This window comes from Amphibalanus amphitrite, unplaced genomic scaffold (assembly GCF_019059575.1).
Source record: "Amphibalanus amphitrite isolate SeventyFive unplaced genomic scaffold, NRLGWU_Aamphi_draft 000068F_arrow, whole genome shotgun sequence".
Taxonomy (NCBI): Eukaryota; Metazoa; Arthropoda; class Thecostraca; order Balanomorpha; family Balanidae; genus Amphibalanus; species Amphibalanus amphitrite.
Genome location: NW_024881564.1, coordinates 714846 through 727193, shown reverse-complemented (window position 1 = coordinate 727193; position 12348 = coordinate 714846). Strand labels below are relative to the sequence as shown.

Below are 12348 nucleotides of genomic sequence, written 5' to 3'. Positions count from 1 at the left end.
GATTTTCGGGCGCACGTTATGGCTGCCGGAGGACTAGATAAGAAGCCCGCTGCCGAGTGAGAGGCCTATCATTAAAATTGTGTGCTTGAATAAACGCTGAGAAGCTGTGCGGTGGCGTAAATATTTTAGGGGGATCACGAACACTGCATGGATGGGTGTTGCTGCCAGGGATGCGGAGCCGGAGCCGGAGCCGGAGCCGCCGGAGCCGGCATATTTTGCCCGGAGCCGGAGCCGGAGCCGGAGCCGTGAAACAATATAGCCCGGAGCCGGAGCCGGAGCCGGAGCCGTCAAAAAAAGGGGGCGACTCCGGCTCCTTTTCTTAAGAGGAAACAATTATTTACCTAGTTCGGTTTGACAGTACAAGGCGTAAAACAATGTGGTATTCAAAATAGCCTTGTTATACAAATACAGAAGCAACGTGTACCAATCCCATCGCCTTTTTTCTTCGACCCGCATTTAATTGATCGCATAGGGGATGTACTGAGTAGAAGCCGGAGCCGGAGCCGCCGGAGCCGGAGCCGCCGAAGCCGGATCATTTTACTCGGAGCCGGAGCCGGAGCCGGAGCCGCCATGACATTTCACCCGGAGCCGGAGCCGGAGCCGATTTTTTTTCTCCGGAGTCGGAGCCGGAGCCGGAGCCGTCTGAAATTTCCACGGCTCCGCATCCCTGGTTGCTGCCAATTGGAATGTAAAATTCCGATTCGTCATTAACGGTCAGCATGCAACATTCCAAAGCATCGTTGTAATAATGCAATAACTTGTGTTTTTGGTATCAGTTGTGAAAAAGCGTTGATGTATGTAATTGTTTTACCTACAGTAATTATGACTGTCACATTTTTTCAGCAGGTTTTTCATTTATTTTTCATATTCACTAATGATGTGCACAAAATCATACGCGTCTGCCGTCTATATAGGTCACCTGTGTTGCCCCGGCATCAACTGTATCAGTATCCGGCTGGAAACACCTTCAGCTCATAAAATATACTTAGAAAACACAAGCCAATTTTCCTTGGCCGAATAAATATGTAGATTACTCACCAAAAACTGTGTTTGGAGTGAGGCTTCGTTAATGGAAAATGACTCCCACAAGGAATATTATCACTCAAACTTGGAAGCTGACTTAATCCCTGTCGGTATGGGTACCTAGAGTGTCTGTGAATGGACCATCTGGATTCAATGACTCGTTATGCTTCAAGAGGGGGAATTGTTATAACATGCGTTTTATCAATTAATAAGTAAAAAGTGTTGTTGTTGGCAAACTGCATGACCACCCCCCCCCCCACACACACACACACTACACATTGAACCAAACGTCAGCATTTTTCACAACATTCTCACAGCATCAGCTCACATCATGTTGAAATATCTGCCGTAGCTTTGGCATTGTACCTGGCTTCATGGCGAGGGCCCGCGGTGACCGACCGTGCCATGCGGCACAGTCGGCTCCCAGGGGCGCGCAACACGCCCGCTGGGCAGGTGGCCGACCCAGACTGGCCCCGGCTGCGCTGACGGCACTCGGCGAACGGGGGCTGGCGGGTGGTGCGGTCGCTCCCTGAGGCAGGCCAGCTCAAGGTAGTGCGTGTGTGAACGGAGCGAGCGAGCGAGCGAGTGAGAGAGTGAGTGAGTGAGGGGGCGCGTTTGCAAGTGAACAGCTAGAAGGATATTACAAAGTGAGCTAAGCCGATAGGTTTGATCCTTATTCATTCCTAATGTCTGCTAAAAGTCTGTCGCCTATAAGATTCACGTCGCCATTATAGTCTAGACTGGTATGGTGTGATTAAAATTGACATGACATGAATCGATGTCAGATAAGTTGACCAATGTCCTTTGCTCAAGCTATTGCCTGCTTGCTAAAATGGATTTTTTCTTGCCTACCGACGTCAGTTGGGGAAACTACGAGGAGCCAAACAAAAATTGGATTAGCCAATCAGCGGCTGGAGTGGGCGGGGCGATGACCATATATGGTCATAAAATCAGACAACTTCATCTTTTCAATGAATTTTAGCATTCAAATGAAAAAATAAGGCATAAGAATGTTTTTTAACCACACAAGACCTACACTCACCCGGTGGATAATTATCTGGCGGCTCTAAATCGCAGAGTTACAACGCAAGGTCAAACCGTGATTGGCAAATATGGTGGATTGAAACAGACGCGCCAAAAAATGTAAGCAGTACCGTGGTTTTAAAATGTCATTATTTTTATTATTTTGTTTATGGTTTTTCAAATTGTAGTTAAGTTATTATTTTAGAATTAAATATTTGTGTTTATTGTAATTAAATTAAATCTTTTAACAATTTTCTTTCATAAAACCAATCCATTTATTGAATGGCCAGCTGATTGTGATGCCCAGAACCTGCAGAAAAGCCGTTTTCCCATCGCCTTTTTCGAGTCAATTCGCCGAATCTAATCAAATCACACTAATTCCTAGTGAAAAATGGAAGCCTTTTCTCTCCAATAAGTGGACGCGATACCGCAGGTACCGGCTTGTTATACCGTTTTTCACCCTTAGTAGCGGGGGCTGCATTTATGCCCATATATGGTCAGCAAAAGTCCATTTATTGACCAATCCATTTTTTGACATTCGCCTCGTAGTTTCCCCAACTGACGTCCACGTGTCAATATGTCGTACCGGATTCTCCCACCGTCCGCCTTTAACTTATAGGTGTTTCGCTACAGCTTCCACCCTTCTGACTGAAATTGTTCTTATCGTCTCCTTAGCAGGTATGTCTGCTGACGAGAGCTCCGCCGAGGGCCCGCCGCAGGACCAGGCGCACGTCGAGCAGGAGATTAGACAGCACGAGTCGCTCGAGGATGCTATTGAGCGCGCTGAGCCTGAGGTGGAGTCCGGCGCCAGCTCCCGGTCCGGCGGCAGCGCGCGCTCCGCCCAGCTGCCCTCGCTGCAGGTCAGTTCAGCCGGGGTTTTTATTTTTTTTCCGAATGTTATTGCATGATTGAGTGATATGAATTAATGCCTACTGCGGCTACTAGGCTACCACTTTGCACCCTAGCCCTCGCCCGCACATGCCATTTTCCCATCCTAGAACGCACATGGGGGGGGGGGTGGTTGCCACCCCCCCCCCGCGCCATTTCGTTCCTGTTGGAGATACCTAGAGCTTAGCGGTAAAGACCAAAAAGATTCTTTCGGAAGAGACTAATCCAATGATACCCAGTTTTACCTTCTCAGGTCAGTCATTGACCTTCCAGGTCAGGTCAAACTAAAAAATGTTGCTGTTTTGGGTCACCGTTTGATATCAAGTGCGCTGCTTATCATATACCGATGACGATGCCGTTTTCTGGTGCCAAGCCAGCTAGAACCTCTTTGTCACACTACCCGACCAGGTTTTTGCTGCTGAGGTCATTTCAGGTCAAGTTAGGTCAAGGTCAATTATATGTGTTTGTATGTCTGTGTGTGTCTGTGTGTATACTGATGTGTGCACCGATTGTTTATGTGTCTATGTTACATGAAATCATGATCTCAGAAGCTTTTACCAAAAATGCAGTCAAAAAACTTCACAAAAAGTAAATTCCGCTTGCCTAAAACGCAATTATCTTAGATGACCTAGGTTGACCTTGACCTTGACCTTGACATCTTTACATCGTCGAACAACAAGTTCCATGATAGGTGGGAGGTAAGACTGGTAAAAAAGGCCGAAATCAAAATCAAGGTGTCAAAAGCTCACAAGGCCCATAGCCAACGCAAAATGTCGAGAATTGGGCATTTGGGTCATGACATGACCTGAAAAACAAGGTCATATCTCCGAAACCAAAAGTCACAGAAACTTGAAATTTTCAGTGGACATCAAGAAAGGATAGAGGAGCAGCTATACGAAAAATAAACCTAGCTCTAAAAATGTTGAGTGCAGGACAGAAAGACTACCTGGGGGGGGGGGGGGGTGGCAACCACCCCCCCCCCCCCCCATGTGCGGGCGAGGGCTAGGGTATTACTAATTGTGAATCTGGATTTACATGTGGTAACTGGGTCTAAAAGCCACATGAAGGTCAGCATGGTTTTTAAAATGAAAAATAAGTACACGTTTGTGTCAAATTCTTTGAAGGTTCAGATAGGTACTGTAGATATCTGAAAGGTAATATTTCCCGATTTATCGCGGCGAGTGCTCTCAAAGCTGGAGAAGTGGAGCTAGAATCACGCAGAAAAGTTTTCGACAGTGCTTTATCGACAGGTTCATCCATCTATCGGCCAGGTTCATACAAAGAACGTATCCTATGGCGCACACACTTGTGGTGGCTTTTTTCACTTCTGATTCGCCCGCAATTTTGTACCATTCGAATGGTTCAAAATTGCGGGCGAATCAGAAATGCATTCGGCAGAATGTTTTTAGATAATACTGAAAGGAGCTGTTTTATAAGGATCCCAATGCTGATTAATGCTGATAAATATTGATAAGGCTTTTCGTTATCTCGAGACTAACCGAAAACTGCATCGGTATCGCCAAGTCGCCACACTGATTTTCGCAGCTGGGCGATGGGTACCTTGTTTCGAATATTTTGTTTCGAATATTTTGTTGTCCGGGCGACCCAGCGTAAATTATGCGGTCGGTGGCACTGGCCGCCCCTATGTGGGCTCTAGGCCAGCACGGGTCCCAGTGCGGAATTTCCCGGTTGCCGAGCGGCCCTCTCTGCGGAACTCTCCGCCGAAGAGCGATCCGTTCAGTCGCCGGCGCCCCTGTAAGAATTGCCCCGAGCAGCGGACGCCCCAGTGCAAAACTCCCGGTCGCCGGGCCGGCGGCCGCCCCCGTCCAGTCGCCGGGCGCATTGTGACAGCGGTCTCTGCGCTGCCCGCAGGAGAGTGCGCCCGGCGACTGGGAGAGGGCGTTCGCCGAGTCACCCAGCATGGACCGCTCAGAGGGGCGCGGCCCGACCGACCTGGAGCCCTTCGAGCCGCTGGACCTGGTCGGCTGCTGCGGCGAGGAGGAATCAGAGCCCTGGCGGCGCCCCGAGGGGGACAATGAATCCTGGCGGCGTCCGGAGGACGAGGCAGAGTCCTGGCGGCGTCCACAAGTTGTGGTGGAGCGCCACGACCGGTCAGAGGCCGATTGCACGATGCCGGTGGCCGGTGCCTCCCCTGACCGCGTGTCAACCCGACGATATGCCATGGTGGATGAGGACGTAGATCTTATTGAGCGAGCACCCCAGTCGACGCCACGGACAACCTCAGACGCCAAGAGTCCCAGTAAGGGACGCAAGAGGCCCTGGGAGGGGCGTGCCGCCGACATGCCCAGTGCCAAGTGTGTGGTGCGGCGGATAGGTGCCCTGATTCCCATCACTTCCCGAAGAGTGAGTTGATCAGAGGCTGAGATGCATGTTGGGTCTATGATTTTTATGTTAGTAAAAAGTTCCGATCCAACAACTACCCTACAAATCCATAAGACTTCAGTCACCACAATGACCTTGAACTGACCTAAGGCCTAAAGGTGATCTCGACACCCACCTTAATTCATGGGGCAATCAGCATTTTACTATAACACGTTTCAAATCACAAAGTCCGGAAACGCACGGATAATTTGACGACATACGCCGAATAGCAATTCCGGCCTGACATGGTCTCGAGAAACAGGTCACAGGTCAAAGGTCAAGTAGAGCAGACGCATGAAATCTTTAGAGCATGTGTGCCTACTTTAAACTTATCACCTAGTAGGTACCTTGAAAGTTTCATCGGAATCATCGCAATCGCGAAAAACCGAGGGAGTCTATTCGATCTCGCTCCTCATAAGTGCGAGGTTTTAACTCGATGTTTTAGATCAAGCAGTCTACAATATCGTAGCAATTTATATCCATGCTGACAGAAGCGGCGGAACACCTTCTTAAGGGGGGGGGGGGGGGGGGGGTCACTGCCGACTTTTGGTCCCATTCTTTCCATGCAACGCCCATAGGGCTAATGTTAAAATGCCAAAATCAAAGGGGAGCACGGTGCCCCGGTGCACCGTTCCGCCGCCTATGCATGCTGATTGTAGAGGCTTTGAGTGCTGCTGACATTTACCGCGACACCGCATAGTATCCCTCATGACTTTGGATCTATTGGGCCTACCCCCCCCCCCCCTATTTCAGACGGAGACCAAGCTGCCGGTGGACCGTTTGGAGGCTGCCGCCCAGGCGCTGCGGCAGCTGCTGCACGCCTGGAAGCGGCTGCTGGGGCTGACTGCCTGCGCCAAGCTGCCCGACGTCGGAGACCGGCTGGGCGCCAAGCCGTCCGTGCTGCGCCGCTTTTGTCCCGCCCTCTGGATGCTGGTGTTCCTGCTGATCGCGCTCGGCGGGATCGGCCTCCAGTGGGCCCGCTGCCAGAGGTGAGACAGTACATAGGTATGCAGAGTGGGGGAGATGAGTAAATGACAAATGTTCGGTGGCTCGGATATTCGCCGTTAACTTTATCACGGCCCATGATAGGTACTGGTAAATGTATCCATCCATATCACAACAAATTCGCTAAGTTTTCTTTAATATCTCAAGGAATGTTATCCAAATATCTAACTATTTAGTTAATCAATCAAACCTTTGATCAAATGTCAAATTATCGTGCATACGTAGTACGTACTTCAATCTACATAAGATTATAATTTTTGTCCGGCATTCCCAGGACCTACCTGACCCGTCTCGGTCCGGATACGAAGCCCGACAACAACACCGTGGTGGAGTACGTGTGTCAGCACTCGTTCGTCTGGACGTATCTGCTGCCGCGGCTCATCTTCCTCATGGGCTACATCTCCGTGTTTGTGTCGTGGTTCTGCCTAAAACACCCCGACTTCATCACCGTGGTGGCGGAGGTAAGTAGTGAGAGATACACTCGGGTGACGCTAATTTAACGCTCTGTCCGTTTTGCAGTCGCTGGAAAGACTGAATTTTATAGTGTCGTGTCGGAAAACGTACTCTAGTAATGAAGTTTTTTATTTGCCCATGCGCGTGTATATCAATGTGATCGGGATGGAAGTGGCCGGCATTCTCAGGATGATCGGGATGATTCAGGGGTGAGCGATAACTGCAAGTATTTGGAAAATCACAAATGACCGCACTGAATGTTTGTCTTGGCGAAATATTACCAATCTCAATGTCTCCCTATCCCTGTTCCAGGTGTACGACTGTGTGACCGAGCAGCACGAGTACCCGACCGTTTCTGAGCGGTTCATCAACTACTGCCGCGTCGACCGCCGCCTGCTCTCCATGCTGTTTGTCCTCGTCGCCCTGATGTCTGCCGTCGGTACCCTGGTCGGAGACGGCGTGATCGCCGGCACCGCCGCCGGCACGGCCGCCGCCTCTGCGCGAGACGCCAAGCACGCCGGCGTCGTGCTGGTGGCCGACGTGTTCAACTTCGTCGTCAAACTGGTGCACGATAACGTCATGTTCTTCGTGCTGGCGGCGCACACGCTGTCGCTCAAGTATTTCGATCTGATCCTGCAGAAGACTCAGATTCATTTGGGGAATATCGCCGGTCAGGCGCACATCAGTTCGGACACGTACGTTCGGCCGCAGTACCAGCGCGGCCACCGGCTGATGGCGCAGGCTCAGGCTGCCGTCTCTGCCGTGCTCCTGATGGTGCTGCTGAGGGTGTGCCAGGCGCTGGTGCTGATCTTGGTGGACCAGACCCAGCTCGTGCCGCGCACGGAGTCGCTGGGACTGCTGCCGCTCGTCGTCGTCTACAGCATGATGGTGGTCTACATGGTGCACAGGGTAAGTTGACCACTGTGTCCGGTGGTAGTACCGGCTCTGTTATTTATTTCGGGTTTAGATATTTAGGTCAAATATCGTGTTACAACTTACATGACAGTCGTTTAGCCACTATACCGTGCTATGGCGCATTTTTGGAAGGTGACACTGTAAATCTGTTTCTTCAGTGTTATGCTATGTCAATCCGTGTGTAGCATGGGATTTTTACTGTCCGTCCATACTGGGCAGTCGCCGATGCCACACGCCCACCGTGCACTCCTCCGTGCACCCACACGGCCCCGTGCTGCCACCTACACACCTCCGTGCTGCCCTCTGCACCGCTGACACCCCACCCCCTCCGCCGACAGAGCTCTCGTCTCACCAAAGACGGCAAGCTCCACCACGCCCGCCACGCCTCCACGGGACCCAACTTTGCCGAGGGAGGCGCCCAGGACGCAGACGACGACGGCGAGCCCCTGCAGCCGCGTGAGGACGCCGAACAGGACGCCGACAGACAGGAGAGGGCTCCGGAGCGGCCGGCGTCCCGATCCCAGTGGACGCCGCCCCTGGAGCCGTGTCCCGTCATCACAGGACGTCTGTTCGGACTGGACGCCGCGCCGTGGATGTATGCCGCTCTGGTCCTGCTCGTGGTCTGCTACTGCGCTGGATATTTCGCCGTGGAGCGGTACTGGCCGTTTTTCTAGTCCGTCAAAGATCGACGATGACGTTGTTTCGGTGACGTTAATTTATTGGCGTTGTTGATGTTTGGAGGCTATTTTCTACCCGGGTCTTCTCATGATTCAAAATGTGCCATGCTTCCGCATTTTTGACATTTTCAATGTTTATTTTGGATGTGCCTTATTAGGCCGAGGTGTAAATAAATAGCTGCAATTTCAACTTTGTTTTTGCTCGATCGTAATGTATCGGGAGGTCGGTTACCTGCACAATTGAACTCCACCTCATATATTTTGCCTTGCTATCTGCCCTCGCCCTTTTATTGAAACCGTGGCTTATTGTCGTTGGAGCAAACATGATCAACTATTCCAAACAAGACTGGTAATACGCTCCAATCTAGCGTGTTGCCCGACCCCGCCCGCTTCGTGAAGTATACGGTCAATTGGGTGTGTATATGCGTGCTCAATTTCGTGTTGAGCGTTGCGGGCAAGGGGGGACGATCGTGCCTGCCTGGGTTCTTATTGTTTGCCGCCGTCTGAGGGGGGGGGGGGTTACAGGTGAAGGGAGGGGCAGTCGCCCGCCGCCGGGGGAGGGGTCGTTGGGTGGGCGCCCGCCGCCAGCTGTGTAGTTTGGCACCCCTCCATCACACGTGCGAGCGTTGGACGGATGGGCAGGACGGCAGTGTCTGCCGGTGGCTAGTGGAAGGCGGTGTTAGGATGGTCGCGCTCTGACTTCAATGAGACCGGAGCTCCAAAGGTTAGTGCCAGGATGCGGGGCTTATCGGTCGGCCGTGTGTTATCAGGAGTTGGACGATACAGCTGCGTGGTCGGGGAACTGACCTTGTCAGATAGCGTGGTGAGCCTAACGCTGAACGGTGGCGTGGCGACGGAGGCTGCCTGATGCGAAATCTGACTGAAGAGGTTTAGTTTACTACCTCTGTGCGGATACGTATTTCAGACAAATGTTTCGATGCAGGTGCATTGAAAAATAGGAACTGACCTGGTTGGATGTAAAGCAAGTGATACACAAACTATACCTACAATCTCGCCAAACTACATATACCTACAAAACACATGATCAAATCTTTCAAGTATGTAACACGTAGACAACTGTCCAATAAAACATGTGCCGCTAACGGAAGTTATCAGAGACAATAAGGACGTTTAATTACCCGGTTCGCCCTCCCTCCCTCAGCCATCTGCCAGGGATGTGATCGGACCCGCTCTGAAAGCCGCCATGATCCAGCGTCAGGGGATGATATCGGTGATATGAGCCGCGACCGAGGGGTGCGGCGATAGTCACTGAGGACAGCGATGGTCAGGCGCTGCTCCCTCACTCTCTCCCTGGCCGCACTTCTGCTCCAACTCCTCATCATGGCACTCTTCCTGGCCCTGCGAAACGGTCAGCGGAGAGACTACGGGCAGGTGAGTTCGATTGATAAAAAATGTTATAAACCTTGATAACTTCGTCAATTTAAGCTTGGGAAAATTCAAGCGCTTTTTTTTCGTCAACATGAGAGCATAAAAAATGAGTCAACCTTTGGAATGTATTTATCGATTAGTTGTCACACTCTTGACATGTCTTTCTGTTCCCGGTAGTTCTACAACGCTGATGCCGGAGAAATATTGTGCATACGGAGGCCCGAACTAGACGTTTCTGAGAACAATCCGTCCAGGCCACTGGTGTTGGCACCTTGCGAGAAGTATGGCCACAACCTGGACAACACACAGGTGAGGGCAACAGCTATACGATTGACGATACACACAGGTGAGGACAAGGGGGAACACGGCCACAACATGCCAGCCCCAGCCCCCAGGTCGTTTAAGGTCTGTTCACGGCCACATCAACCACTCTTAAAATATTCATATCCAGTATCCACCCTAGCTACCTCGACTGAACTAGAACGACCAACATTCAAAAGAAATTGATCATACGACATCTCCATTAAAGGTAAATTGAAGCCGACATTGCATATTGATCAATACATAAATCACTTCAGCAGCATCGCTACAGATTTTGTGAAACTATCTTCAACGCATTCGGCATCCAACTCCCTTGACTTTGTTTCTTGGCAGAGGTTCCGTATGGACTTTGAGGGTCGTTTATTCAGCCCTGTGCCGAGCAGTGAAGAATCTCAGCGGGAGTTTTGTGTGGGCTCCGATCTTCGACTGGGCGGCTGCAATGACGAACGCGAGGAGTGGGTGTTCACACAGGTAGGTCTAATAATTATCGTCACACCATCTGTCTAATTATCATCGTACCTGTTAACGAGCTCTTCGTGTATTATTTTGGTGTGAATCGAAATTCATAAAGTGTTTAATGAAGCTCTGCTATTTACTCGCAAAAGAAAAAGGTTGATGTACACCGATTATTTTTGCATTTTGTGCATTGGAGAATGTTCATTCATAACTTTATTCACATTAGCTGTTTTCACGACGGCCATCTGGTACACAGTTGATGCACATTTGGTGCAGATTAGGTGCAGAGTTGGTCAAATTAGGTTCACTGTGTCTCTTAGTAGCTATCAGCTAGAGGGCTGCACTTATTGCTTATATCCCTGCTTTGTCATATTCTCAAAGAGTATCATCGATTAAAACACTGAAATAAATTCATAAAATAAAGATATTTGCTGTAAAAGAGATTAGGTGCAGATTTGGTCAAATTAGGTTCACTCGCCGAATAGCCTGTCGTGAAAACGGCTAATATGTTCTTGTATATTCTCCTACATTCCAGGGCTCTGGACTGGTACACGTAGAATCCGCCCAGTGTCTGACTCGGGAGCCTGGGTCGCGACTGAGTCTTCGGAGTTGCGACAACCGGCCAGAACAGTACTGGTGGTATCAACTGGAGGGACATGCCCCACCTGTGTGACCCCGGCGAGTACTAAGTAGAGGGACACGACCCGCTTGAGTGACCTGAGTGACCTGTGTGACCGGTTTGGTGGCAATGTGATGGAAGACAGACTATTTGTGACGAAAAGGGCCAGTGCAGCTTGTGCTGAAGCGCCGTTGTGATATTCTCTGCAGTCCGCAGGCATCTGGGAAGTGCAAATGACTAGAAAAATATTAACGTTACGGGCACTGTCTGATTTGCTCTCATATTCATCGCTACTCGGGTTATACACATTTTATTTTATTGTTAGGTTGCCAGGGAAACGAAAACCATTCGTTGGCTTTACTCGTACATGACACAGTTTGGTAAAAACACGCACGTATGCCATAGGAGAGGTTAACCCGGCACCGCCTGGGCTATTTCCGTACCCACATCAGCCTGGGGGGGGGGGGTCGGATCCGACCCCCCCCCCTGTTATCTCGAGAACCAATGGTCGTATCGAGCCCCGCGAGGCGGCGTTCGAAAGGTCTCTACGAGACCTTCCCAAAGCACTCTTAAGATTTTAAGATTGAGGTCAACTTTCGGGTCAAGGTCAGGTCAAAGGTCAAATTCAGGGGTTTTGCATGATTAGGCTTACGGACAGCGGAATCGATAGCTGCTGCTCGAAACTCACCACAAATGACCTCAAAGACCTAGTGAAGGTACCATGTGCGTATAGGGGTCATACTAAGTACGGGTCAAGGTCAGGTCAGGTCACGAAAGGTCACAGTTTTCACTTTCTGCTACATGGGCGTGCGACACATGTTTTATGGCTTATTTTTCACGCCAAATCCGATGGTAATGCCTAATGGTTATATGTGACCCCAAGTCACTGTGCTGGTGATAAGTGTGCATTGAAAGCATAAAAAAATCGTTTATACCATACATAACTAAACGAGGGCTAAGAAAAAAAGTCAATTTTTCAACTTTTTATTTTTGACATAAAAATGCACTTTTCTAGACGAGCTTTGTCCCAGGAATCTAGTGGTGCCATTTGTTTTCACATGCGATGTTCAGAAGTGCCTCTAATTCGCGAAAATGCTTATGACGTCACCATGCCCTATGCATGTTGGAGCTATTTTTTACAATTTGGGGGTCAAAAATCAAGATAGAAAGTTGAAATTTGGGACATCTAATGTTCTA

At 50.1% G+C, this 12348-nt stretch overlaps 2 protein-coding genes across 9 annotated transcripts; both read left to right on the top strand.

The window, feature by feature from the left end:
• Positions 1–1435: 1435 nt before the first annotated feature.
• LOC122378932 lies at positions 1436–8570 on the top strand. Of its 8 annotated transcripts, none has more exons than XM_043360620.1 (7): positions 1458–1572; positions 2725–2906; positions 4807–5298; positions 6070–6305; positions 6596–6782; positions 7087–7683; positions 8028–8570. In XM_043360620.1, exons 2-7 carry the CDS (start codon positions 2727–2729, stop codon positions 8361–8363), a joined length of 2028 nt encoding a protein of 675 aa, XP_043216555.1. In that variant the 5' UTR covers positions 1458–1572; positions 2725–2726; the 3' UTR covers positions 8364–8570. The 8 variants fall into 8 exon arrangements, with proteins under 8 accessions (XP_043216561.1, XP_043216555.1, XP_043216557.1 ...); XM_043360618.1 differs by having other exon boundaries at positions 1472–1572; positions 2722–2906; XM_043360619.1 differs by having other exon boundaries at positions 1493–1670.
• A 451-nt stretch (positions 8571–9021) lies between these two features.
• LOC122378961 lies at positions 9022–11448 on the top strand. Its single transcript, XM_043360681.1, has 5 exons — positions 9022–9090; positions 9529–9758; positions 9933–10064; positions 10410–10547; positions 11068–11448. The coding sequence occupies exons 2-5, from the start codon at positions 9648–9650 to the stop codon at positions 11203–11205; spliced, it is 519 nt and encodes a 172-aa protein (XP_043216616.1). The 5' UTR covers positions 9022–9090; positions 9529–9647; the 3' UTR covers positions 11206–11448.
• The last annotated feature ends 900 nt before the right edge of the window (positions 11449–12348 follow it).

Excerpts from the sequence above, each read along its gene's own strand:
- LOC122378932 (XM_043360620.1), top strand. The coding sequence starts at position 2,727 with ATGTCTGCTGACGAGAGCTCCGCCGAGGGCCCGCCGCAGGACCAGGCG. Across the intron at positions 2,907-4,806 it reads CCCAGCTGCCCTCGCTGCAG|GAGAGTGCGCCCGGCGACTG; the intron begins GTCAGTTCAGCC and ends CGCTGCCCGCAG. Across the intron at positions 6,783-7,086 it reads TCATCACCGTGGTGGCGGAG|GTGTACGACTGTGTGACCGA; the intron begins GTAAGTAGTGAG and ends TCCCTGTTCCAG.
- LOC122378961 (XM_043360681.1), top strand. The coding sequence starts at position 9,648 with ATGGTCAGGCGCTGCTCCCTCACTCTCTCCCTGGCCGCACTTCTGCTC. Across the intron at positions 9,759-9,932 it reads AGCGGAGAGACTACGGGCAG|TTCTACAACGCTGATGCCGG; the intron begins GTGAGTTCGATT and ends TGTTCCCGGTAG. Across the intron at positions 10,065-10,409 it reads ACAACCTGGACAACACACAG|AGGTTCCGTATGGACTTTGA; the intron begins GTGAGGGCAACA and ends GTTTCTTGGCAG.